Source organism: Sminthopsis crassicaudata, chromosome 5 (assembly GCF_048593235.1).
Source record: "Sminthopsis crassicaudata isolate SCR6 chromosome 5, ASM4859323v1, whole genome shotgun sequence".
NCBI classification, from domain to species: Eukaryota; Metazoa; Chordata; class Mammalia; order Dasyuromorphia; family Dasyuridae; genus Sminthopsis; species Sminthopsis crassicaudata.
Window position 1 is genome coordinate 255906116 of NC_133621.1, and position 25245 is coordinate 255931360.

Consider the following 25245-nt stretch of genomic DNA (forward strand, 5'->3'; position numbering starts at 1 on the left):
TTGCTTTATCACTGGCAACCTTCTTAAGGAGATAATATGAAACAGAATCTGAATCTGGAATTGTTCTTAATAAAGAGATTATGAAACCCACACAATTTACACAAATAGTGAAAACTTCTTCTGGACTTGATTAACTGTCTGAAATGTAGAATGATTATGCTTTATTAAGGAATATTTTAAAAATTAATTGATAGCAATAAAACTATATACAATACATTTAATTCTACGCAAGTTTAGAATCTGACCAAAAACTACTCTAGGTTTTATTTTGAGATGAGGAAGTTCTACAATAAATTGTGAGGTGGGGAAAGGGAATGTGAAGAAGCCAAAATTGTAACAGATTTTTACCACATATGTATAATATGTAAAGATTATTTTACAAAATAATTACAAAAGTTGTTTGTCTCTTATAGAAAACATGAGTTGATTAATATAGAAGCTTTTCCAGGTACCTAATCAGAAAGTGCAAGTTCATGGTGGGGGAATAGCAAGGAAGGAGTGCTCTTAATAGTGTTCTTAAACTCAATAATGTATAATTATGGGATTCATTTCAGAGTTCTCTATATCAATATCATCACAGGTCCAGTCCCTATACTATGACATGCAGAAAATTAGCAGCAATTTCAAAGCCCAAAGCTTCAAATAAAAATAAAAGTCAAATAATATTTTGGAGAAATTATGTTCTTAAATCTTCCCTATTTTCCAGTATAAATTATTCTTTCAGCCAATTCTTGTATGATTGAAGTTCTCTGAATTCTTCTGGTTTATCAATGACCCTCTCAAATTGTAGTGCCCTGGACTGAACAAACATTCAGAAATGATCTTACCTGGACAAAATATAGCAGGACTATTACTTCCTTTTTCATGGACACTTATTTTGACCCATTGATGGGTCTATAATTTTATCAGTATTAGAATTATGGATGTGCTGATAATTGTCTTTCTGGAAAAGCAATGTGTATGCAATATACTTTTAAAGTTTAATCTGCATTATCATCATTTTCTCCTTCACTTTTTTAAGTCTAAAAATGTCTTTAAAATTCAGTAAAACATTTAACCAAACACTGACTTATGGTGTTGAACAATTTCTGAGGTATATATGCTCATGCTAAAAATTTTTAAATTAACATAAGGGCTTATTCATATATTTTGGATTGATTGAGTCATTTGAGGTGTTTGGGCCTTCTATAATTATATTAATTGGAACAGGAAATGGATCAAACATCTACATATACATGTAAATATGCATGTTATAATATAGTATATAATATAATTAATGCATGGATATGAAATTATATTATAGAGTGGATAATACATATTATAAAACTATATATAATGCTTATTATGTATAGTTTTTATATGTTTGAACCTCACATTGATAAGATTGAGTTTTTAAAATCTTTGCTAGCTGAGTACAAATTCTCTTAAGTTCTAGAAAAATTTGAATTATAGTCCTGGAAACATATTATTTTCTCTGAAAACTACCCTAATACAGAGAAGTATATAATTAGTAAGCTGGCCATCTGGTAACAAATTCTTTGATCATGATAATTCTAAAATAACTAAAAATACAGACTAGTTCACAGTCCTTTTACCTCTGCAATACTAGGAGGACACTGAGGACTCTAAGAATTACATACTTTTGTCTATTAACATTAATTTACCTAATGGTCCTTTAAATGTGAGATACTTATCAAATGAATAACAAATAGATCTACTGTTAGAGGAATTGATATGTGTCAATTCTGACATTTTCATGGAACCACAGGATTAAAGGAAATTATAGCATAATATAAAGATTAATCAAAACTTTTTCCTGAGATACACATAAAGGATTTGTTTTTGTTTTGGATCGAAAGGAAACAAAATGTATTATGAAACTGATTTTTTCCCCTTGATCCTTGATCTTCTTGTATTTCAGTGCTCATGCTAAGCATTTGCAAAAAAAAAAAAAAAAAAAAAAGGTAATTGCAATTTAAGGGCCAATACTATTACAGAGGAAAACGAAGTTGAGAATTCAGTAAAGAATTTAATAAGAATTTCTGAATTAAACTAATATATATTGGACACAAAAAGTACCAATTAATATCTTGCACAAAAAATAAATTAATTGTATTTTAGTATTACCATAATGAGAATCATTTTTGTAGCAGCCATCTGTGTCTAGTAGGACCACTAACTTTTTTAAAGAAAACATCAAAATCTGCATCAGATTGAAAGAATTAATAAATATGAGGAAAATGTGCAATTGAGACATGTTTAAATAAAAAAAAATAAGAGTTGTAAAATGAAAAAAAATGAAAAAAGGTAAATGTTGACATGGATTGTCATTTCCTATAGTAGTTTAACTTATGCAAATCAATCAACACAATGAAGAGGTCAAAAACCCTGGGAAACTAGCTCAGCCAGTAGACACTTGGTCTCCTTGTCAAGTGGAAACACGAGGCATTCAAGGGCAACAGTTGTTTAGATTACGATTTCATTTGTAAACTCCTAGAGAGGTTTAGAGATGGTAATTATTAAACATATTAGTACCAAAGCAAGACAACTAAGAAAAGAAAATTATTTTGCTTCCTTTCACTCTGCAAAATTTTTGTGAGATTCATATGCACATCATTCAAGGCCATCCTTATTGAAGGTGTAAGAATTTACAATTCTTCTGTTAGTGCTAATTAGTGGTAGATCATAGCTTTATAACCAACCATTAGGATTGAAAGATATAAACAATATAGGTTCCCCTTGTATTTATAGCATATTTACTTTAAAAAGAAATAACTGAACAAAAGAACACCTTAAATGTTGTTTTCTAGCAAATAAATTAGATGACACAATGAATAGGCTGATGAATATGCAATTAGGAAGAGCTGAATCCAAATCTAGCCACAAATACTTAGGTGTATGAGCCTGAGCAAGTCACTTTATCTGTCAGTCTCTGTTTTCTCATCTGTAAAATGGAAATAATAATAATACTTATCTCCCAGAATTGTTGTGAAGATCAAATGAAATAATATCTGTAAAGCACTTTGCAAGTCTTAAAAACTATATTATTGCTCATTATTTATTATTAGTTAAATTATTATTTATTTATCATTTATTATCACAACATTACTTATATTAATATATACTTATTATGATGTAATTTATTATAATTATTTTTGCCAAAGTATCACCCTTACATATAGTAACTTCATATAAGAATTTTTAATACTTTAACTTTGTCTAATGATGCTTTGATTAATAATATCAGTCAAGGCATAAAGCATATTGTTACAAAAGGAACTTGCCATTGCCAGATCCATTGCAAATTTCACACAAATTCTGTACAGATGGAGAAGTTATGCAGATTCTCCTATTTTCAAATGTTATTGTGCTGATTACATCAAGCACTGGAACGCTAGAAAGTGTTTTAAATGAGATCCATAATCAGTCAAAAGAGTTCTGCCTAATGATACCAGAAAAACCACATGGATACAAAATATATATTGTTCAGACTCTGCTATGCTATTAGATGACTTATAGAGCTGGTCCATCAGCAAGTAAATCTAGGGCAAATATTCAAACCCTAATTTATACAGGCAGCCTTCCCTTATCCCTCTCAATTTTAGCATTTTGCCTCTATTAATTATATCATATTTGTGCTATAGGTAGCTTGCTTTGTATACATATATATATGTGTGTGTATGTATATACATATATATATATATATATATATATTTGTACATATTTGTTTTCATTAGATTGTTAATCTAACCTGCCTTTTTTCATATCTTTAGCAATTAGCACAGTGGTTAACATATAGTAGGTGCTTAAAAATAATTATTGATTTTTGTTGTTGATGCATTAGCAAAATTCTGAAACATATCATTAAATAGATGGCTTACAGAGGCACTTCAAAGAGGAAATTATTCCTAGAAACCTGTATAGAGTGTTTAAATTTACATCTATTTTTATATACTGCCATTTCCTAATAGCAACTATGTATGTTAGTTAGACCAGAATAGAATCCCTACTAGACTTAATTTTTTGTGCTTCTGATTGGTAATTGCTTGTTATCTATCTATCTTCTTGTTTGTCCTTAATTTTTGAAGAGTTCCAGTGTAATCATGGGGTGATATCTTGACTTGTGCATGAATTGGATTTCAGTAAGGCAGAGCTGCATGAACTTGTCAGCTCCACTTTCTCTTACAGCATCATCAAAATCCAATGATAAGACCAATGTCAAGACAACTGACAATAGCATAGGATTGCCCTCTACTCTACCCAAACCCAGATTTTAGCCACCCTACACTTACCTTTATTGGTCATCTCAGTAGACATCATGTGACCACATGTGCACTCTTTGACTCCTCTTCTGAACATCCTACCTTTTCCAACTTTGGAACCATAATCATATCAGTCTGTCAGTCTACAACCCTATGGCTTCACTCACTATTCAATATCCCGATTACTTTTCATTCTAGAGTATTTCTCCCTGGCCACCATTCCCTTAAATGAGTTCTTTCTGTTTGTCTGCCCCTGTCTCTGTCTTCCATGAGGATGTAAACTTCTCAAGGACATGAATTGTATTTTATATTTGTGTGCTTAGTACTAAGCACAGTCCAGGAATTTAATAAGTCCTTCATAAATGCTTCCTGCCCTTCATTTATATTTGGTAGGGAACTCCAAAACTACCTATCCAGCACCCTCAATTTACTGGTTAGACAACTAATATATAGAGAAGCCCAAATTACAAAGGTATTATTGAACCCTGATATTCTGCCTGTCTCTAAGAGCCAATGTTCTTTGAATTAAACCACAGTACAAGTAATATATGAAAATATTTTTCTTATTTGATAGAAAATTATTCACTAGCCTCCATTAAGCAGCAATGGAACTACATGGGACACTGATCCTTCCTTCCTTCCTTCCTTCCTTCCTTCCTTCCTTCCTTCCTTCCTTCCTTCCTTCCTTCCTTCCTTCCTTCCTTCCTTCCTTCCTTCCTTCCTTCCTTCCTTCCTTCCTTCCTTCCTTCCTTCCTTCCTTCCTTCCTTCCTTCCTTCCTTCCTTCCTTCCTTCCTTCCCTTCTCCCTCTGTTCCTTCCTTCTTTCTTCCATTTCTCTTTCCTTTCTTCCTTATCTCCTCTATCTTCCTCCCTTGCTCCCTTTCTCTCTCTCTCCCTCTCCCTCCTTTTCCCCTCCTCCCCTCTCTTTCTGTCTGCCTCGTCTCTGTCTCTCTTCACAACATTAATGAAATGACAGAACTATTTTACCTGAATTACTTGACATAGTGATCCAGGGGCGTGCAAGGCCTAGCAGCTGTTGTTTCCAAAGCATTCAGGCATTGTTAGCCAGACTAGCTTCCAGTGTGTTCAGCAGCTTTTTTTTTTCCTTTCTACTCTGAAACTCTGAAAGAAAAACTGCATTAAATTCTCCCTTGTCTAAAGATTGCTCTCAGAAATGATGGGTATAGGTATACCCTTTTGTTAATCTGGTTTACCATAAAAAGCAGTAGCCAAACATATATGTCACTCCTTTATGGAATGAATGTTTTTTTGTTTGTTTGTTTGTTTCTCCTAAGAGAGTAAAATGATTTAGGCACATAATTAACTATCGAGAGTGATTTGTTTTGTGCTCTTTCCCAGAGCTTAGAGATCAGCCGCAGATATGTCAAGGATAGTCTATAATGTATGACTTTTTAAAAAAAATCTTCCATCTCTTACATTTTAAGGATATATTCTACAGTAGTTTTTTTTTCCCATGACTCTAGTGTCAGTTCAGTACCCATAGTACTATACAGTATAAGTAGTATTGCCTCTGAATTCTAAGTAATTGTGTGGTTTTGAGTGGATTATCGAACTTTCCTAGGCTCATCTGTAAACTGCTCATCTGTAAACTGATAGAATTGGACTGAATTCTAAAGTTCTTTCTGATTCTAGATAGATCCATATTCCTAGGATACAAACCAATGGCCTTTGATTAGTTCCACTATTATTAGTAATATGCCTCTTACAACTTCACAATTTTTCATATTTTTTTCAATTTCATATTTTTCTAGTGACTTACTTTGAATATTTCGTCAAGGAGTTTTCTGTTCAGATTTTATTTGGAAGAAATCATACATGTTTTCCCTTTTAACTCAAGTCAAGAATTCTCATTTTTTCATTATTGCAACTGGAGTTCAAAATATTTTTGAACAGTAAAGCAGGATTGGTTCTATAATGAACAGTAGATATCATCCTCCTTTCCTTGAGACCCTGTCTTCCATAGTAAGATGTTCACCTAAGTCTCTTTTTTTACCATTTTGAACATTTTTCATTTTGACCTCTATCAGTTTCTGATCTCCTTCACGATTCTGGAATAGATCATGGAATACATGGATGATTTATAGTAACTTAGCGGGGGAGGCAGAAGTAATCACCAGGAACCAACGAAGATTTAGATAAATTACAATATGCCAACTTATTTTTGTCTTTATAGGATTCTAGATGACCAAGCTGGGCATTCTCAAAGACTAGTTTTCATGAAGAAATGTAGTAGAATTACTTCCTTTATCATTCCCATGTTGATAAGATGAAGAAATTTAGCCTGGATGATAATACAATTGGATGGACCCATGATGTTTCTGAGGGATGCTACAGGCTCCTTACTTAAACCTAAATCAACAAATATATATTCTATATTTAAAGAATATCTTGGCAGATTGGAATTATAGGGAAAAGTTAGGTCAAAATTTAATAAGTTTTTGATATGTAATCTTGTCCTTTTATTCAAAAATCAACTGAATGAACACAAGATTGGGAGAAACATAGCTAATATGTAGTTCACATGGAAAAAGACCTGAAGTTTTATTTGACTGAAAGGTTAATATGAGACAATGAATGGTATGATGTTGTGAACAGAGCTAATTTGATCTCACTATATTAATGAGAATAGAGCACAGGTATGATTCTTAAAGTAATGTGATCATTTGAGACTTCAAATTTTAAGAGGAACATGGATAAATTTAAATTTTAAGAGGGTCACAGTTAAATTTTTCAGTATTACTAAGGTAGACAATCAATGGGTTGAAAAAAACTTATCAGTTAACTCAGAAAAAAAAGAGAACATGTATGGAGAGGTGGTGTGATAAAATTGTCTTCTGAAATCTGAAAAGGAATGAAGCTAAACAGATTCATTTCAGAGGACAAAACTAGAATTGATGATTAAAAGTAATGGAAGAAATACTTTCCTCTCAAAGACAGGTTAAAGTATAAAAGGGAAGAAGGGTATCCATTTAAAAACAAACAAACAAACTAATTCTGTATTAAGGTTGCACAAGAGGTAGAAAAACTGGAGAGGCAGTAAACTGTGGATTTTACTGCCAATGACCACGGCATGGCAATTGTACATATATGACTAGCCCAGTTCTGACCTACTTTGTAATCACTAAATGGGTAAAATATATACCTTGTAGCCAGTGTCAAGTTTAAGTGGACTGGTTCAATGGCATTAAATGTTTAAGTAACACTGACAGAAGATGTTATTGGGAAGACTCTCAAAATAACTTGCAACTAAAAAAAGTTACAATCCCTCTTTCTCTAATCCCCATACCCCAGTCCAGAGATATTGGTAAGAGTAGTATAGATTCTTTGGTAAGTCTGGTATCTCCAGATTCTCATTTGGGAATTGGTTAAGTAATAGATTTTTCCAGGGCATATACATGGAATTCTATCCTCTTGGCACTTCAGGAAAAAGTGGAAATCAATTGTAAGTGTGTGAATTAAGTACTTATTCCAGAGCCCATGTGACTGTAGGCCACTTGATATAGGCAAGGAGGCTAGAATTGGTACTACTGTATGCAGAACAGTAATAGTGTGTGGACCTTGGGACTCTTTAGCTTGCAAGGGCTTTTGGAGCTAGTATAGCACAGGAAGCAGCAATGGTGGAAAGGGTCAGTTAGAAGTTTCCAGTCCCCAGGACTGAGATTTAGAGCTTTCCCAGACTTCTGTTTTTGTTATCAAAGACCAAATCAAAGAGTTTTGGTGTGCTGATACTGGCAATGTTGCCTCTGTGTTTGGAGGCATCTCTCTCTCATCCTGGGCTCAGAATGGGAGAGACCAAAATGTCCTATGTGCGCACGCGCGCGCGCGCGCGCGCGCGCGCACACACACACACACACACACACACACACACACACACACACACTTCCACTTCCCTGTCTTTTTTACTTTCTTTTCTTTCTCTGTCTCCTCTCTCTCCTTCCCTCCCTCCCCCCCTCCCCTGTGCCTCCTCTCTTCCTAAAACAAAGCTAAGGAAGGAAGTTGTGGTTTCATAGCATAAGGGACTCAGTGCTAAAAGAAATCATCTTGTTCACCATTCTTATTTTACATATTAGAAAACTGAAGTTCAGGAAGATTATTTGCCTAAATTCATATAGGTAATAGATATCAAAGGCTATATTTGAATCCAAGTCATGTACTTTTGACATCATACCAAGTTGACAACTAAAATTTTAGATTGGAAAAGAGGGTTTCAAATTCTGCTAGGGATCTATACTTCAGAACCTCAAAGTGATGATTCTAAATTGATATTGGAAGAAGGAATGTATTGCTAGAAAGCTGAGATGTTTTCCAGAAATCTTCCAGCAGTCTAGTGTAGTAAGAGCTAGAGGAAGACTATTTGGTGGAGAAAGGCCATTCTGGAAGCAAGTAGCAGAATAAAATATGTATGAGTAGCTCAGGATGTAAAAGACTTAGAGATGGAAGAAGGGAAAGCATCCATAACAGTGATGAAGAAAAAATAAATCTCATAAATGAAGGAGTTTGCGTCTCTAAAGAAGCAAGATTTGGAGGTGCAAAGCTCAACTAGAGAACAAAGCAAAAAATAGAATCAATAATGAGAACTGAGAACTAGAAAAATGCTGATCTTAACATCATAAGAGTACAGCATGTAGGAAGAATTATTCAGATTGAAGAATTATTTGAACATTCTGGAATTTATGTACTTAACAGAGGGAGATAGTGTGCCAGTTTTCTTTTTAAATTGTGTGATAATCAAAGATTTATTGTGAATTTATGCTGTGCCAGTTACTGTACCACACGCTGGATTTACAAAGAAGCAAAAACTTGTTTCTCTGTTGTTTTTTCTTTGCAACACATAGTATGCCTCAGTGCTAAATCTGTGCCCTTCTCACTATTTAAAATATCTACTCCATGCTGAACCTACCCCTTCAATTACACCAAATTCCCACTCTGTTTTCTGTAAATTCCCATGCTCGATGTTTGCATAACTAGATCCTCAGTGGCCATTCATGAAAACAATCTAGCATTCCCCTGACTGTAAGATCAAAATTGGGAAATTAGTCAGATAGATTGAGGAAGAATCTTTCCTATTCTCCTTTTCCCCCATAAATGTGATAGTCCTTGTCTGCCTCTGTAAGCTTGTGTCAAGGAGAGGACTACAGCTAGCTCCTTTATCAACCAGAAGGAAAGAAAACTAATGAACTTGAAGGTTTAAAATTCTATAGCAACATTTCTCATGGCCAGTCACTAACTAACCTTTTTTTCCTTTAGCTGTGGTCTGAAGACTTATTTATAAGGTTCCTCCTTGTATTCTTTTTTTCTTATTTTATTTTATTTTTTTTACAAATAGGCCCTACTCAAACTGTATTATAAAGTGCTAAGCATCAAAACTATCTGGCTAAGAAACAGAATGGTGGATTAGGGGAATATATTAGGTACATAATAAACAATAGTAAATGACTAGTCTTTGAAAAACTCAGAGTCAGACTGTTGCAATTAAAAAGTCACGATTTAATAAAACCTTCTGGGAAAACTGGAAAACAGTTTAGAAAAACTAGAATACATAACCATCTTATACCATATACCAAGATAAAGTAAGAATGTAAACATGATTTAGACATAAAGAGTGATGTCATGGAAAAATTAGGGGAACAAGGAATAATTTATCATTTAGGTCTATTGTGAAGGAAAGAATATATGACCAAACAAGAGACACCAAGCATTACATGATATTAAATGATTACTTTTGACTATGCTAAAATGTTTTGCATAAATAAAAATCAATAAAACCTTCTAATAAAATTAGGAGGATAGAAATCTGGAAAATAATTTTACAGCAAGTGTTTGAGATAAAGGAATTATTTTTCAAACATATGGAGAAGTGAGTAAAATTCAAAAGGACACAAGTCATCCCTCAACTGATATATGGTCAAAGAATATGAACAAAAAGTTTTCAGACAAATAAATCAAAGCTATCTATATGAAGAAATACTCTAAACCATCATGTATTAGAGAAATGAAAATTGAAACATGTCCTTCCCCACCTTCATCTCTTGCATAAGAAATATTCCAAAATGTCTTTGTTTAGACCCTAAGACTTTTCTTTTGTGAGTTTATATGTGTCCTAAAAAGGACATTGTTTGCCTATGTCTGATGTCACTAGTTATAAATGATCCCATATAAGCCTCCTAAAGTGTTGGCACATATTAGAGCAAGATTCAACAGATGCTCCTTGATTCCTTCCCCAAGGAGACAAGAAACAAGTTGTAGTTAAGGTTGAAAATCCCAATAGAAAGCAAATAGCTATCTGAGGAAGGTGTGAAATTTATTACCCTCTTGAATCATAAGGAAGTATTATGCTGTCCTCCTGACATTGGTGATCAAGATAGTTAAACCTGAAAGTGAGATCTGGCTTCTATAGGTGTCCATGACCAAGTGTGAAGCTTTTTAAAATTGATATTAGAATATCAATTATAATCAATGATGAATAGTGGAAACAATAAAAGGAAGGAAACAATGTCTAAATGTTAAAAGATACTTTAAAGTGATACCAAGTTTTTAAGTGAGGAAGAGACATAATAATATAGATCCTTCAAAATGATCCCATGTTGAATAGAAAGTGAAATGTATTTCCAGGCATGGGTAAGGCCATTTTGCCTGGGCAACCTAGTTGAAGTCATCAATAGAACTTGGGATCTAGAAGCAATCTTCACAAAGTAATATCAACACTTGAGGAGATATGATGTCCATGCTTCTTAAGAAAAGGAATATATCTATTTCTTTTGTCTTTCTTAGCCATCAGTAGAATCAGTAGAATATCCATCAGTAGAATCAGTAGTAATTTGAATGATTTACTAGGTAACTGAAATTCCAAAAAGGCAGCAGTATTTTCAGTATGCTTGAATTGGAGTTGGGAAGATTGGATTCAAATTGTACCCTCAGTATTTAATTACCACTCATATGCTTGTGACTCTTAGAAATTTATTTAAACTTTCTGAACCTCGATTTTCCTTCCCTATTTTATGTTTCTTGTGAAACTCAAATGAGATCATGCATACAAATATTTTTTACAAAGCCTAAAGCCCACTCTTTTCATTAAAATCAGAAGGAAATAATTTCATATGTAGAAATTTGCTTTATAAATCTTATAATCCATTCTATAAATATCAAAAGATGCACATGTTAATTTATATATGCTTATAATGTGTTATCTCACTGGTAAAATATCCGTGTTCCAGAAAGAAAACAACAATAACAAAAAAAATGATTCATGAATATGAGTAATTTGAATTTTCCTGAATAAAGAGCAAACTCTTAAGGGCAGAAACTGTTTTATTTTTGTTTCTTAATACATAGTACATAGTGCAATATTTTAAAATTCAATTTTTTTCTTGCAAGGCCATAGTATCCCTCTGAAAGTGGAAATAGAATGTAATTATATTTTGTATAATTTTTCTTTTTCTAAGATGGGAGTTCTTAATTTGGGATTCTTGAAATGAAATCATATATACTTCAATATAATTGATTTATAATACTAAAATTTTCATTTTAAAAACTGAAACATTACTTTGGGAAGGGAACCACAGATTTTATTAGATAAGTGGAAGGGTCCAAAGCAAAAAATAGATTAAGAACTCCTATTTCAAAAGTTTGGGGAAACTATGGAAGAGTTATGAAATGACCACATAGAATTAAAAAAAACAACACATGATCAATTCTATGTTGATTACATTATGAATCTTTAATTCAAAAGGGATGAGAGCATTTCAGCCAAAAAAATAATTTATGAATAAAAAGATTGCTGAATGCTTTAGGAGTAAATGTTGATCACTTCATCATAGTCCAGTCATGTTTTGAGAATCTATGCAAGCTGCATGATTACTCAAGGAAGCATGGAATGATGTGTTCAAATTAGGACCATCTGTGGGGAGAAAAAGTTTGGGTTTTTTTTAGTCATTCTTGAAGAATGGAAATCCGATTCTCCATGCTAAAATGAGTATAATCCTGTTTGTATCTGTAACCCAATAGGGCAGTTGTCCTGAAATAGGCTGGCTTAACATGCAGTTCATCAAAGCTGAAGATGTTTTATAAGGGGAGGTTACTACTAGCTACTTCTAATTGCCCATGGAATGGTGACATTATTTTGTCCCTGAACTTATTTCTATTTAATCCTTTTAAACATATTCAACAGGAATATGTGAATTATACATTAGCCAACTCAAAGTTGAAAAGGGTTATTTAAATAAAATTGGACATATGCAATCTAAAGGAGGCAGATAAAACTGTATTTGGAGTCATAGGGTCAGGATTCAAATCCTGACTCTGCCCCTCATTACTCTTATATTCATTGGTGGGTTCCTTAATCTCTTGGGAACTGTTTGATTGTAAAATTAGTACATTGGATGAAATGATCTGCAGATTTCATTCCAGCTCTAAATTTTTGATCCTATTATTTATGGTTGTTGACATAATTTATATCAAATAAATGCTTTCCCCAATTGTCTGAGTATTTTAGTCAAATGTATTCAATATCCTCAATTATACAGATATTTTCTCAGTTCCACTTTGATTTTCTTAAATGGGATAGGTCAATTGAAGACATGTAACTCTGATTTAAATCATTTCTTTTCTTCTCTCTTTGAGCCTAAAATTCAGTTCCACATTTATTAAACACCCATCAGATGCCAAGTACTGTACTATATGCTAGGAATATAAAGATAAAACTTAAATTTACATTATCCTGGGAAATATGGAAATGGGATTATATGTGGACACAGAAGAATAATATGAGGTGAGGTATGATGGGAGTAAAGGAGGTGTTTAAAGTACTTTAAGAAGATGTGAGGCATAAGAGAATTAGAACTGAATGATAAGTAAACTGAGCCTTAGCTGAGAAGATAAGTATTCTAAAAAGGAGAGATTATGGGGAGCATTTACGGGGAAAAAATGCAGGTTTAACATAAGCTATGGTAGCAATCTGACTTATTGATAGTAATCAGAAGGACAATACTTTCAATTCTGGTAGTTGAAATATTTTGAATTAGAAAACTTTTTTTTTAATTTCCAAGTTTCAAGAAACAAGTAACAACTTTCTGTGTTATGAATTATATCTGACCCTGTGAGTTCTTTCTGAGTTTTCTTGGAAAAGATACTTAAGGGGTTTTCCATTTCTTCTCCAACTCTTTTTACAGATAAGGGAATTGAGGCAAACAGGGAAAAATTATTTGTCCCGAGTCCACAATTATGAAGAAGTGTCTGGGGCCAGATTTAAACTCAGGCACATGGATCTTCCTGGTTCTAGACTTGTCACTCTATCCACTGTGTCACCTTTTCCTAAATTTTCTCCTTTTGTAAAATGAGGGAGTAAGGCCAAATGATGATCTTATGTTTATGGTCTCAAGGAGCATATAGTATAGAGAAAGGGAAATAAACCTATATAGAAATAACTACAGGGCAAAACATTATTTTTGAAGAATCATGTGAATGGACCAAACTGAAGAACACAGGAATATTTACAACATTTTCTAGCTCTAAAATAGTTTCCTTAATCATCAGAGGCCATTTCAAAAGAATTTTCCAAGTGTACCACATCACAACTAGGTAGCAACTTAAGCTATGGAAGAATCTAAGTCAATGAGTAATATCAGTGCATGTGATACTATACCACTCATAATTTCTTAGATTTATAGTTTGCTTTTCTAAAATTCCTTAAAAATCATATATTAATTTAATATCCCAAAATATCTTAAAAGATGATTCTTTCTTAAAATATTATTCTGAAACCAATTTAACTTGGTTAAAGTATTAAAAAAAGGATAAGTTCATATACCTCAGAATGTTCCCTCTTCCCAGCCCAATCTATTCAGGGTTCTGATGATATGTCAGCTCCCCTATGAAACCTTCTCTGATTGCCACAGCAATTCACTACCTAATCCCCATAGCACTGTGTTGGATTATTCTTGAGTTTATGATATATAGATTTATTTCCCATTAGATTGTAAGCTCCTTGAGAATGGTGATTGTGTGATGACTTGGATTGTGTGATAACAGTGTCTACCAAATTTGTCAATCACAAATGAGTAGTTAGACTAAATTATTCATAAATTGCAACAAACCCAGGACTTGATTGGTCTCAGGAGGGGGCAAGACTCAAACTTCACTTCCTTTATTTGTTTTCTGGTAGCTTTCAGCTGTTAATGAGCCTTTCTAATTACTCTGAGGCATAAAAAGTCTCTCCTACATGAATAATAATCACTATGACAGCTAGTATTTAGATAGAAGGCCAGTCAGAAAAGCAAAAATTCAAGTCCTGTTATCTTAGATATTATCTTTGGGACCATAGGAAACTCACTTTGGGTTTGAAATAGCTCTGTGAGACTTATCCTTCTGCAGAATTAGGATCCCATAAGTCTGGACAAGCTACAATATTAAGCAAGATTCGAGTCAAGCTAATACTAATAAATATGTCATAGGGATTTGAAGAGTGATTTCACTACTATGACATTAAATATCAATTAAAGTTGATAGTTAATTTTGTGTGAATAATATCTGGAAGGATTAGGGAATTGCAAGCTCAGCAGGAATCAACAGTTTGATACAGTATTCTTTTAGCCTATTGTTTTTCAAAAAGAAAGTCATAATATAGTAATATGATAGCTAGCATTTAAATAGCACTTTAGCATTTGCAAAACACTTTAAAAATATTTTCTTATTTTTCCTCACAACTGTCTTAGGGGATAGATGTTATTTCACCCTCATTTTACAGATAAAGAAACTGAGTTGTGTAGAGACTAAGTTACTTGCCCAGACTTGCACAGCTACTAAGTATCTAAGGCTGAGTTTGAACTAAGTTTCTGACTCCAGTCCCAGTGCTATACACTCTTCCCCCTGCCTGTTTACATTGATAGCACTGATGTGTTTTCCCCTGTTTATACTATTTGATTATATATGGTATTTAGTGTTCCATTCTGGGATCCACAGTTGACTAATTGGAGACTATCAAAGGAAAATTAATAGAAGGATGAATGTCCATTCTAGTGAAGATACATAGCATATGAGAAACAGTTGAAAGACCTGGGAATCTTCAATCTGGAAAAGAAAAGACAGTGGGACACAATAGCAGTCTTAAAATATCTGAAGAGTTGTAATATGAAAGATTAGACTTGATCTGTTTGACTCTATAGAGTGTAAAACTATGAGCAATAAGTAAAAATTGCAAAGAGATAAATTTTGAGAAATATGTGGAGGAAACAATTTTTAAAACTAGCTAGGGATAGAGGTGGGACCTATGGCATAATGAGCTTCCACATATTAAGGCAGCCTGATTCTCTTTCTAATCCTCTTGGATTAGAGCTATCTAAAAATCATATGAATTATAGAGAAGCAATGGCTTTCTTCTGCATGACAGTATTCAAACATTGGATGATCACTGGTCAGGTGCATAGTATGAATCAGATTAGGTAACTGCTGAGGTCTTTTCTGTTTTTGAATTTTTTGTGTGATTCTGTGATACTCAATTATTAAACAGATTGGGTTCTATACTGGATGAAGACATTTCCCACATGGACAAAAATCATAGGTTAGTGACAGTCTTTTGCAGGCGTGACATTCCTAGAAAATGGAAGGAAAGTAAAAAAAAATATGAATGTTGATACAATGAACTTATGAAAAATAGGGGGTTAAATTCCTGTAACCATTAAAAACTCTAATCTCTCACTAGAGCTGGCTGAAAATATGCTTTTCTACACACAATTTTATAAAAATTAATTCTGAAAATATGCACCTTTCCTAACAATAACCATGAAATAATTTATAAAATGTAGAACACAAAATAAAATCAGTAACATAAAAAGTTGTTCACTTGTAGTTCCCAAGAATTCTCTGATTTTTGTGCTAATATTTCAATAATTTATTTCAAATAATATTATACTATTGTAAACCTCTCTACTTTGTCTGCTTTTTGAAACCAAGGGTTGTGCTTGGATTTTAGTAGCTATTGTCAGCAGATACCAAGACTGTTGGGGTCTCTGACACTCTGAATGCATGAGAGAGAGGCTCTTTACACTAAAATGTTAGTGTGAAGAAGACTAGTGAAGCACTTAGTAAGATATTAACCATTCTACACACTTGTTTACATTGTGCTCTCGTTTTTTTTTCTCAATCGTGTATAACCAGGAATGGCCAGCATGAAAGTAAAAATGAATTCTAGAAATCGCTAAAGTTAAATTGAATGCTGAGAATTAACTATTTCTTTCTTTCTATCTATTTATCTATAGAGGCTCTGTGCTGGGTGGTGCTGGGGAACAAAGTTGTAAAAAAGCAAGCCCCCCCACAAAGAGGGTGTAGCAGGTGAAATATGTAATAAGTTTAAGCTGTTATAACATGTTTAATAACAAATATTATTATGATGGACATAATGACCGCCTTTATAATCCCTATAGAATTTAGCAAAGAATAATAAATGGATATAGGCACCATTTATTTTCAAGTTTTTCTAATTTGTAAGAGAGTATTTACCTAAAGAATCACCTAATATCTACATAGCTATTCATTATGCTATGAAGTCTTTTTTTTTTTTGTTCTTGTTGTTATAGCTTTTTATTTACAAGATTTATGTATGGGTAATTTTACAGTATTGACAATTGCCAAACCTTTTGTTCCAGTTTTTCCCCTCCTTCTCCCCACAGCCTCCCCCAGAAGGCAGGATGACCAATACATGTTAAATTATAAATTAAATACAATATGTGTATACATGTCCAAACAGTTGCTTTGCTGTACAAAAAGAATTGGACTTTGAAATAGTGTACAATTAGTGAAGGAAATCCAAAATGCAGGCAGACAAAAATAGAGGGATTGGGAATTCTATGTAGTGGTTCATAATCATCTCCCAGAGTTCTTTCACTGGGTGTAGCTGGTTCAATTCATTACTGCTCTATTGGAACTGATTTGATTCATCTCATTGTTGAAGAGGGCCACGTCCATCAGAATTAATCATCATATAGTATTGTTGTTGAAGTATATAATTATCTCCTGGTCCTGCTCATTTCATTCAGCATCAGTTCATGTAAGTCTCTCCAGGCCTTTCTGAAATCATGCTGTTGGTCATTTGCTCTGAAGTCTTTATATTGTTTGTATGGTTTTAAAATTCATTCCAGAAATTCAGCAGTTCAAATTAAGAAAGAATTAGGGATCTATGTGAAACCAGATATTGTCAAATTTTTGGCTTATTTAAGCCATTACTAAAAGTAAAACAAACAAACAAATAAAAACTGATGGAGATCATTCTTTTTCTCTCTTCATAATTTCTATTATTGGAAAAGAGAAGACAAAGAGTATCTAATACTCATTTAGTACTTTAAGATTTTCAACGTTACAGATAAGAGACAGTATTGAATAGTGGATAGTAAACTCTGGACTCTTAGAAGACTTGAGTCCACATACTGCAATTGATGCCTAGGACCTGGGGCAAATTGCATAATCTTTCAGTGTCCTAGGAAACTGTTCAAGGCTACAGATTAAGACTAATTATTGATTTGCACTGGTAGAAGGAATTTCTCAAATAGCAATTTTCTGTAGGAATAAAATCATAGGTTAGGAAGAAAAAGTTATGAAGAAAGTATCTGCTTAAATATATGAAAATATTGACTGAAATTGGAATAATCATTGATAGCTATAAAATTTATCTGTGTTACCCTGTATAATTAACTATGGTGCTAAATATGATCTCTCTCTCTCTCCAAATATTAATTCATTTTAATCCATTTCATCATTAGCTAATAAAATATATATTGTGATACATATGTACTTTTTGTGTGAAGTTTGACAGATGTCTTGGTGATATTTTTCTTAAAGCTACTTTCTAAACTTTTTTTATATCCTTGGGCTTTATAGTTTGAGTTAGCATATAGTTTGGATGAATTATTTCATTTACTGGCTGATTTTATTTACTTCATCTTTCTTATAAATCTAGAGTTTTAAAGCAAAGGCACATATGTGTAGAGATTATTTCTATTCAGGGCAAGACATATCAGGTATTCCATATATATAGGGAGTCTATAAAATGTTCATATCTTTTGTCCCAGAGAATCAATGGCATCAGTAAGGCTCCCTACCCAACAAAATATCCCTAAGAGCAGTTTTTGTAGAAGCAAATATCTTGAGGGGGGAAAGTTGTCTCATTAAAATAAAAAAAAAACATTAAAAACAATGTTAAATTGTTTCATGTAGTATATTTAAGTACAATTATTGTCCTTTAATATAATGATATATTGCTGTCATAAAAAAGTGATGAAGGTGAAGAATACAGAGAGACACAGGAAAGATATATATACAGATCAGTGATGTAAGCTGAGCCAAAAGTACAATATACATCTGAGCAACAACATAACAACATCAAAAACAACTCATGAAATCAAGCTTGTACCCAAAGAAGAGATTTTTAAAAATAGTCCCTCCTTTCTTTTAAATGGTTGTTAACAAGGGTAAAAAATCATTGCAGATGTGAAAACATATCATGCACCTGAAGTGAAGGCTCTTGGATAGAGAAGAAAAGAAGAGTATAGGGAAGAGGGAGAAAGAGAGAGAAAAAGAGATAAAAGAGATAAAAGAAAGAGAGAGAAAGAGAGAGAGAGAAAGAGAGACAGAGAGAGAGACAGAGAGAGAAGAAAGAAGAGAGAAGAAGGAAGAGAGAAGAGAAGAAAAAAAAAGGAAGGGAGAAGGGGAGGGAATGAGAGGAGGAAAGGGAGATAGAGGCAGAGACGCAAAGAGAAATAGAGGAAATAAAGGTGATGTAATCAAAATATTAGAGCAAATTTATTCTTAAAGATATAGGGAATCTAACCAGCTGTATAGGATCAGTCCCTGGTTTTAAAATAGATGTTCCTATTCTAAATGAAAATGTTTGATAAAGAACAAAACCACATGCTTATGGGATTAGAAGAGATGTAAGATTTCCATATATTCCTAGTTTTAATGATTTATTAAAACATCTGCATGAGCATACTATAAAAATTATCTTAGATTTACTTAATAATCATCCTTATAACTTTTTATTTTAAATCACTTAAAGCAAAAATACATTTCCTATTAATATTTGATGAAATGCGTTTATATCTGTCACTACATTGACAAATAAGATATATAAGGTCGTTTTCAGAAAATGAAAATTTGGTGTCATCTTCATTTGTTGCTTGGTGAAATATATTTGATTATAAGATTTTGCAGCTTTTCACCAGATCATATTCAAATGTTTAAAATAATAATTCAGTTCACAGTGTCTTAATTTTCTACTCTTTTGTCTGCCAACAACCTGAAGGGTCTCCTGAAAACTTTCCATTTTAAACTTGGATTTATTAATAATTTACCACAATAACTCTTGATAGTGTTGGAAGTAGATATGATGAATTCTCCCACTCCAAGGCTGAATCATCTCTGGTTCAATATAAGCAAAGAAACCACTTTTCCTCAGTTGCTAACTCTTTCTTTGGGTATTGTTGCTCCTGTTTTTCTTTATTTCTTTTTCTTTTTCCTTTTTTAAATTTTTTTTCTTTATTTCACCTTAGAACCTTCTCAACTTAAGACAAATATTAAATAGAGAGGGACTTAGTCCATTTGAAGTCAAATGCATTGCATTATCTCTCAGAGAGAAAGATGTGGATGAATTGTGATCAGCTCCCCTGAAATCAATAGAGACATTGATAAGATCTTAGAACTATTAGTGTTAACTGCCAAAATTAGGAAATGGCATCTGAACCTCAATCTCCTTAGTGTGTCACTTCATTTTAAAATAAAATCATTTGATTGTTTTTTAAAAATTGATTTTGTCAGGTAATTAATGCATGTTTGGTGATTCAAATGATTTCATAACTTTTTTTCTTCCTATCTTTGATTTCTTAGTTCCCAGTGCTCCCAGAAATGTTACTTTATCGGATATCCAATCAACTAGTGTAACCTTGACATGGATTATACCAGATGCTATTCTTGGCTACTTTAGAAACTACAAGATTACTATCCAATTAAGGTCTCCACAATGCATTGACTGGGATCCTGAGGAGTGCATCGAACAAAGCCAAAATCACTATCTGTATGAACCTGACCTTCTTGAAGAAACCATACGTGGATTGAAGAAATTCCGATGGTATCGATTTCAGGTAGCTGCTAGCACCAATGCTGGCTATGGCAATACTTCAAATTGGATTTCCACAAAAACTCTCCCTGGTCGTAAGTAAAGGCTTGGGTAGTGCTATTGTATTTGTATGTTGATCTTTATTTTAAATGGATATAAAGAGATACTGAGTAAGTACATCCTCTGTTTAAAGCATAAGCATTAAGGCTTCTGGTAATATTGTTTTCAAGTTCACTTAAATTCTAAGTAGCCTTGCTTTCTCAAAACCACAAAGAAAAAATCACCCCTTTTGTAAATCTTTACTGTTCTTTCTCAGCAACCTGAGTCACGAATTCTTCCAACTCTGCAGCCTAATAGAAAACTTTTGATCATAACCCATCAAATGAATCATCCTTGTTCTTTCTTGAACTAAATCAGGCAGGAATTATTTGCACATGACTAAACTAGAAGCCCTTATACTTCAATCCATCTGCAATACTCTTGCTTTCTTTTTTTAAAAAAAATATTTAAATTAATTTTTCTTGTTACTCTTACTTTGAAGAAAATTTTCTATCTCAATAGCCAACCTTCACAGTTCTTACTGTGTTTTTATACATATTATGAAGGGGGAGAGGAAGCATGGGATAAGTGTAGTAAAGGCCTGTCAAACTAACAATTTTTGTTTTTTTTGTCAATTTTTTTGTCAAAGGCTGACAAAACTAACAAATGAAGTCAGAACTGAATTAAAATGTAATTGAAAAATAATTAACAAGATAAATAAAAATACAGTACAGCATGATGTTATTTTTTGTTGTTCTAAGTCTATATATAGCAGAAGGGATCATTTTCTTATTTGAATTTGACATGCTTGGGATATTTGAAACTACTCTGGAAGACCTACTCTGGAAGACAAATTCTATTGTAGACATGTATGTACACTGTGTGAACCTCTACAAATCATTTAACCTCTCTATTGAAAATAAGTCCATAGAAGCTGGGAGTGGGTTGGTGCAGAGAAATAACCAGAAAAAGTCTCTTATATGAGCTATCTTGAAGGAAAGTAAGAATTCTAATAGAAAGAACTGAATAGGGGAAGAATTCCAGGAATGGAAGATCATTGTAAAGACATGGAGATGTGAGATGGACTCTCATATCAGAAATATCAAAGCAGTATAGATCATAAAATGTGTTGAGTGAAGCACATACATATTTTGCACATACATAAATACATACATACATACATACGTATGTATGACAGGAAGAAGTTAGCTTGTAGGAACGTTAAGTAATAAAGCAGAATTACTATTTGGTTCTTAAGACAATAGCAGGACACTGTAGTTTATTGATTAGGGGAGTGACATGGTCAGACCTGTGCTTTAGGAAAATTACTTTGGTGATCATGTGGATGATAAATTAGAGAAGAAAAAGATTTGAGGCAGGGAGACCAATTCAAAAGATATTGAAATAGAACTGTTGTTGTTGTTCTTTGTTCTTGAAGATGACCATGAAATCAGGGAGGTGATACCATGACATGCAAGTGAATTGGATTTGAGGAATGGAGGGCTATACAAGGTCACCAGCCTCATTTTCTTATCCAGAGACATCTGGGTCTAAGTAGCAGATATAGACGACAACTAGAGATGGCTCTGAATGTAGTGGGAGGGCTATTGCAAATTTATAGATAAAAGTTAATGAGGGCCTTCACTAATGTTGTGGTTTTTTGGTTGAAGAAACAGAGATGATTCCAGAGATTTGGCAATTAAAGGAAGGGATAGGAAAAGATAATAGTCAATACTTGGGAATGCACAAAGGGTGCAAACTAGGCTAACTAGAAAGAAAGAAAATCCCCTTATAAACATAGGGAAGTTTATAGGTTTGTATTCCAAAGAGATCATAAAAGATAGAAAACAATCCTCATATGTAAAAATTGTTTGTAGCAGCCCTTTTTGTAGTGGCAAGGAATTGGAAATTGAGGGGATTTCTATCACTTGTGGAATGGCTGAATAAGTTATGGTATGTAAATGTAATGGAATACTGTTGTTCTATAAGAATGATGAACAGACTAATTTCAGAAAGCTTGGAAAGACTTAGATGAACTGATGCCGAATGAAGTGAGCAGAATCAGGAAAACATTGTACACAAGGCAATTGATGAAGTGGAACCTAGAGCCCAGAAGAAAGACACAGGCTAGATATATAGATCTGGGAGTGCCAGTCATAGGAAAGATAATTTATCTCTTAAGAGGAGCAATAAGATAAGGGAACAAAACATTTGAAAGTTGAGGATAGTGTAAAGTTGTCCTAATTCACCAAGTGGTAAAATTAAAAAGGAGGAAAGAATAGTAAGAGCAGGAGCAGATTGTCTGGGAAAAGTCTGAGGAGTCAGGACATTGGAAGTAATAGGAAGGATAAAGTTAAAGTTTCAGAGTAGTAAGGAATAAGTGGAGATATAATGATAAAAATGATGATCAAGTATAGGAATTTTGGAGTTTTTGAAAAAAGGAAATTGAGTACTTTTAGGTGATGGCAAGGTCAAATGCATGACCAGTCCCTTGGGTAGCATGCATGCAATACATAAATCTTTCTGATAACAGAAAAATGTAATTCAGAATGATCTTCATCTATGTAGTCCAGGAACTAACATTGACTAGATAAGAAAAGCTAATTTTTTATGTAACTATATGATATGGCTCTTCACTTTGAATGATGAAGCCATCATAATACAAAGTTTTGAAATAATTTTTGAGAAATAATTTGTCCATTAAAGCCAATACATTTAGTAGGAAAATACTATTTGAAGATCTACTAAACAAACTTAGATGCTAAATTTCAATGAAAATAAAAATAACAGGTTATGGAGTGCCTTATATATGCTAATCTCATTGACCATAATACTGCTGTGCAATAGTACTATTATTGCTATTAGACGTATTTTAGAGTTGAGGAAACAGAATTTTTCTCGAAATCAGTTGGTCAATAGTGGGAAAACTAGAGCTCAAATTATGTCATCTGACTCTGTCCAGTGAAAAGTGTCATTACTCCCCTCCTCAGTCTGATTCTATAATTTAAAAATAGAATAGAAAATAGAAGCATTAATTGAAGTTGAGTTAAAAACTATTTCCCCCATCCCCCAATGCAGATAAGTGGTCTAAAGGTGAATTTTTTTCCTATTTCTAAGTAATTATATTTTTTCCTTTTTGTATTATATAGTCACAAACTCTACAAAAATATGATTTATTTTCCATTCCCAAACCTGTCCCCTCACCCTTCCTCCAAAACAACATATTCACAAATAATAAAGACTACCAAATTTTTATGCAATTTCATTATTGAGCTTATTTTAATGACACGCTACCATATATAAAAGCAATTTCTTATGGTGGATGGTGTAACAAAGTAGGATTTGAGCAATCTGTCTAGCACATGAAATAGTTATTTGTAATGCTAAGGAACAGCATAGCTCCCAAAAGAGCATGAGTTTAAAATGAGTATGGAAAGAAAGGACAGATCTAATATGCGGATCCTTTGGACCACCAAGACTGGAGACAGCAAGCAGTGAAACTCCTGGGGCAGTACTTAGGTTGTGAAAACCACAGGATACCATACTCATGAGGAATTTTAACTACCCAAACATCTGTTGAGTAAAAAAAAAATCCAACAAAACATTCCTCATCAAAGAAGTTTCTAAGGAATGTAACTTTATGATCTAAAAATGGAGGAAAATCTCAAATGAGGGAGAGTTCCTCTAGGAAATTATTTTATTCAAGGGAAAGAAATATGAAATTCTTGATGAAGTTATGATTTCTTATTTCTTATTAGTCAATACACTTATTCTGCATGTAAACTGTTATGTGCTTTAAGCGTAGAGTTTTCAATAAGTGGTGCAAGGGAAATATGCCCCTTTTTGAATTAAATAAAATATAATTAAAGGACTGGATCAGCAACTGCATAAGAGATATGCAAATCAAAATCAGAGAAGTTCATTATGTGATGCTAGATCTCTCAAAAGAATCTACTTATTCCTCCCTGGACATGGAAATAGTTTACTTTGGGAATCCTGCTGTACCATGATTAACTTAGTTGAAAACTGTTAAATGACTTCCACATTGGTAGAGCTGGGAGGTCTCATAACTGGGTTCCCATACATGCTCTTCATCTCCAGTACTGGTCACAGTCCTTATAAAGTGAAAGAATTGGCAAAAAATTCTCCTTATCTTATTTTTTTCCTTTGTCATTTAAACAATTGCATCATGGAAAAATGACTTTTAATTTTATTCTTTTTATGAATCTGGTGCTATTCAAATAATTGATTAGTGGGTGACATAATAAGACTTTCAAATCCTTTCTTATTTAATGTCTATATTTCTAGCTCTTAATATTTCTCAGAAGACTATCTATTTTGGTAATTATATTGTAATTTTTAAGGTAATGATCTAAAAATCTGGAATAAAATGCATAATAATGCAATTTATGCATAATAACTCAATAATTGAGGACACTGGAAGGAATAAATATTTCTTAATTTTGTCTTAATAGCCTGACAAAAGTTGGCAGGAACAAATAAAGAGAGATAAAAATTAAATATTAATTTTAATAATCATATAGCATCAAAATTCTCAAAAGACCTGGGGACTCAGAGAAGTGGAAGAATAATTTCTTAATCTAGGTCACTGTTCAATTATAATTACATTACACAGAAAGAATAAAAATACAACATAAAAATTCCCATTTAGAAAAACTGAGTGGAAGAATAAGTAGAATGCTGAACTTGGTCCTAACAAGTTTGTACCTCACTTTTATTATCTGTAAAATAGATAAAATAATAATATCTAAAAGCACTTATTTCAGCTTGAAAAGTCTTTTACTAACCCTCAAGAGCTACATAA

At 32.9% G+C, this 25245-nt stretch overlaps 1 protein-coding gene across 2 annotated transcripts in view; it reads left to right on the top strand.

Moving 5' to 3' along the window:
* PTPRQ (protein tyrosine phosphatase receptor type Q) overlaps positions 1-25245 on the top strand; it is a 246041-nt gene that overhangs the window by 114064 nt on the left and 106732 nt on the right. For both annotated transcript variants that reach the window (XM_074270859.1, XM_074270860.1), the window contains exon 26: positions 20153-20476. In XM_074270859.1, the coding sequence (XP_074126960.1) occupies positions 20153-20476 (324 nt within the window). The remainder of the gene's footprint in view (positions 1-20152; positions 20477-25245) is intronic.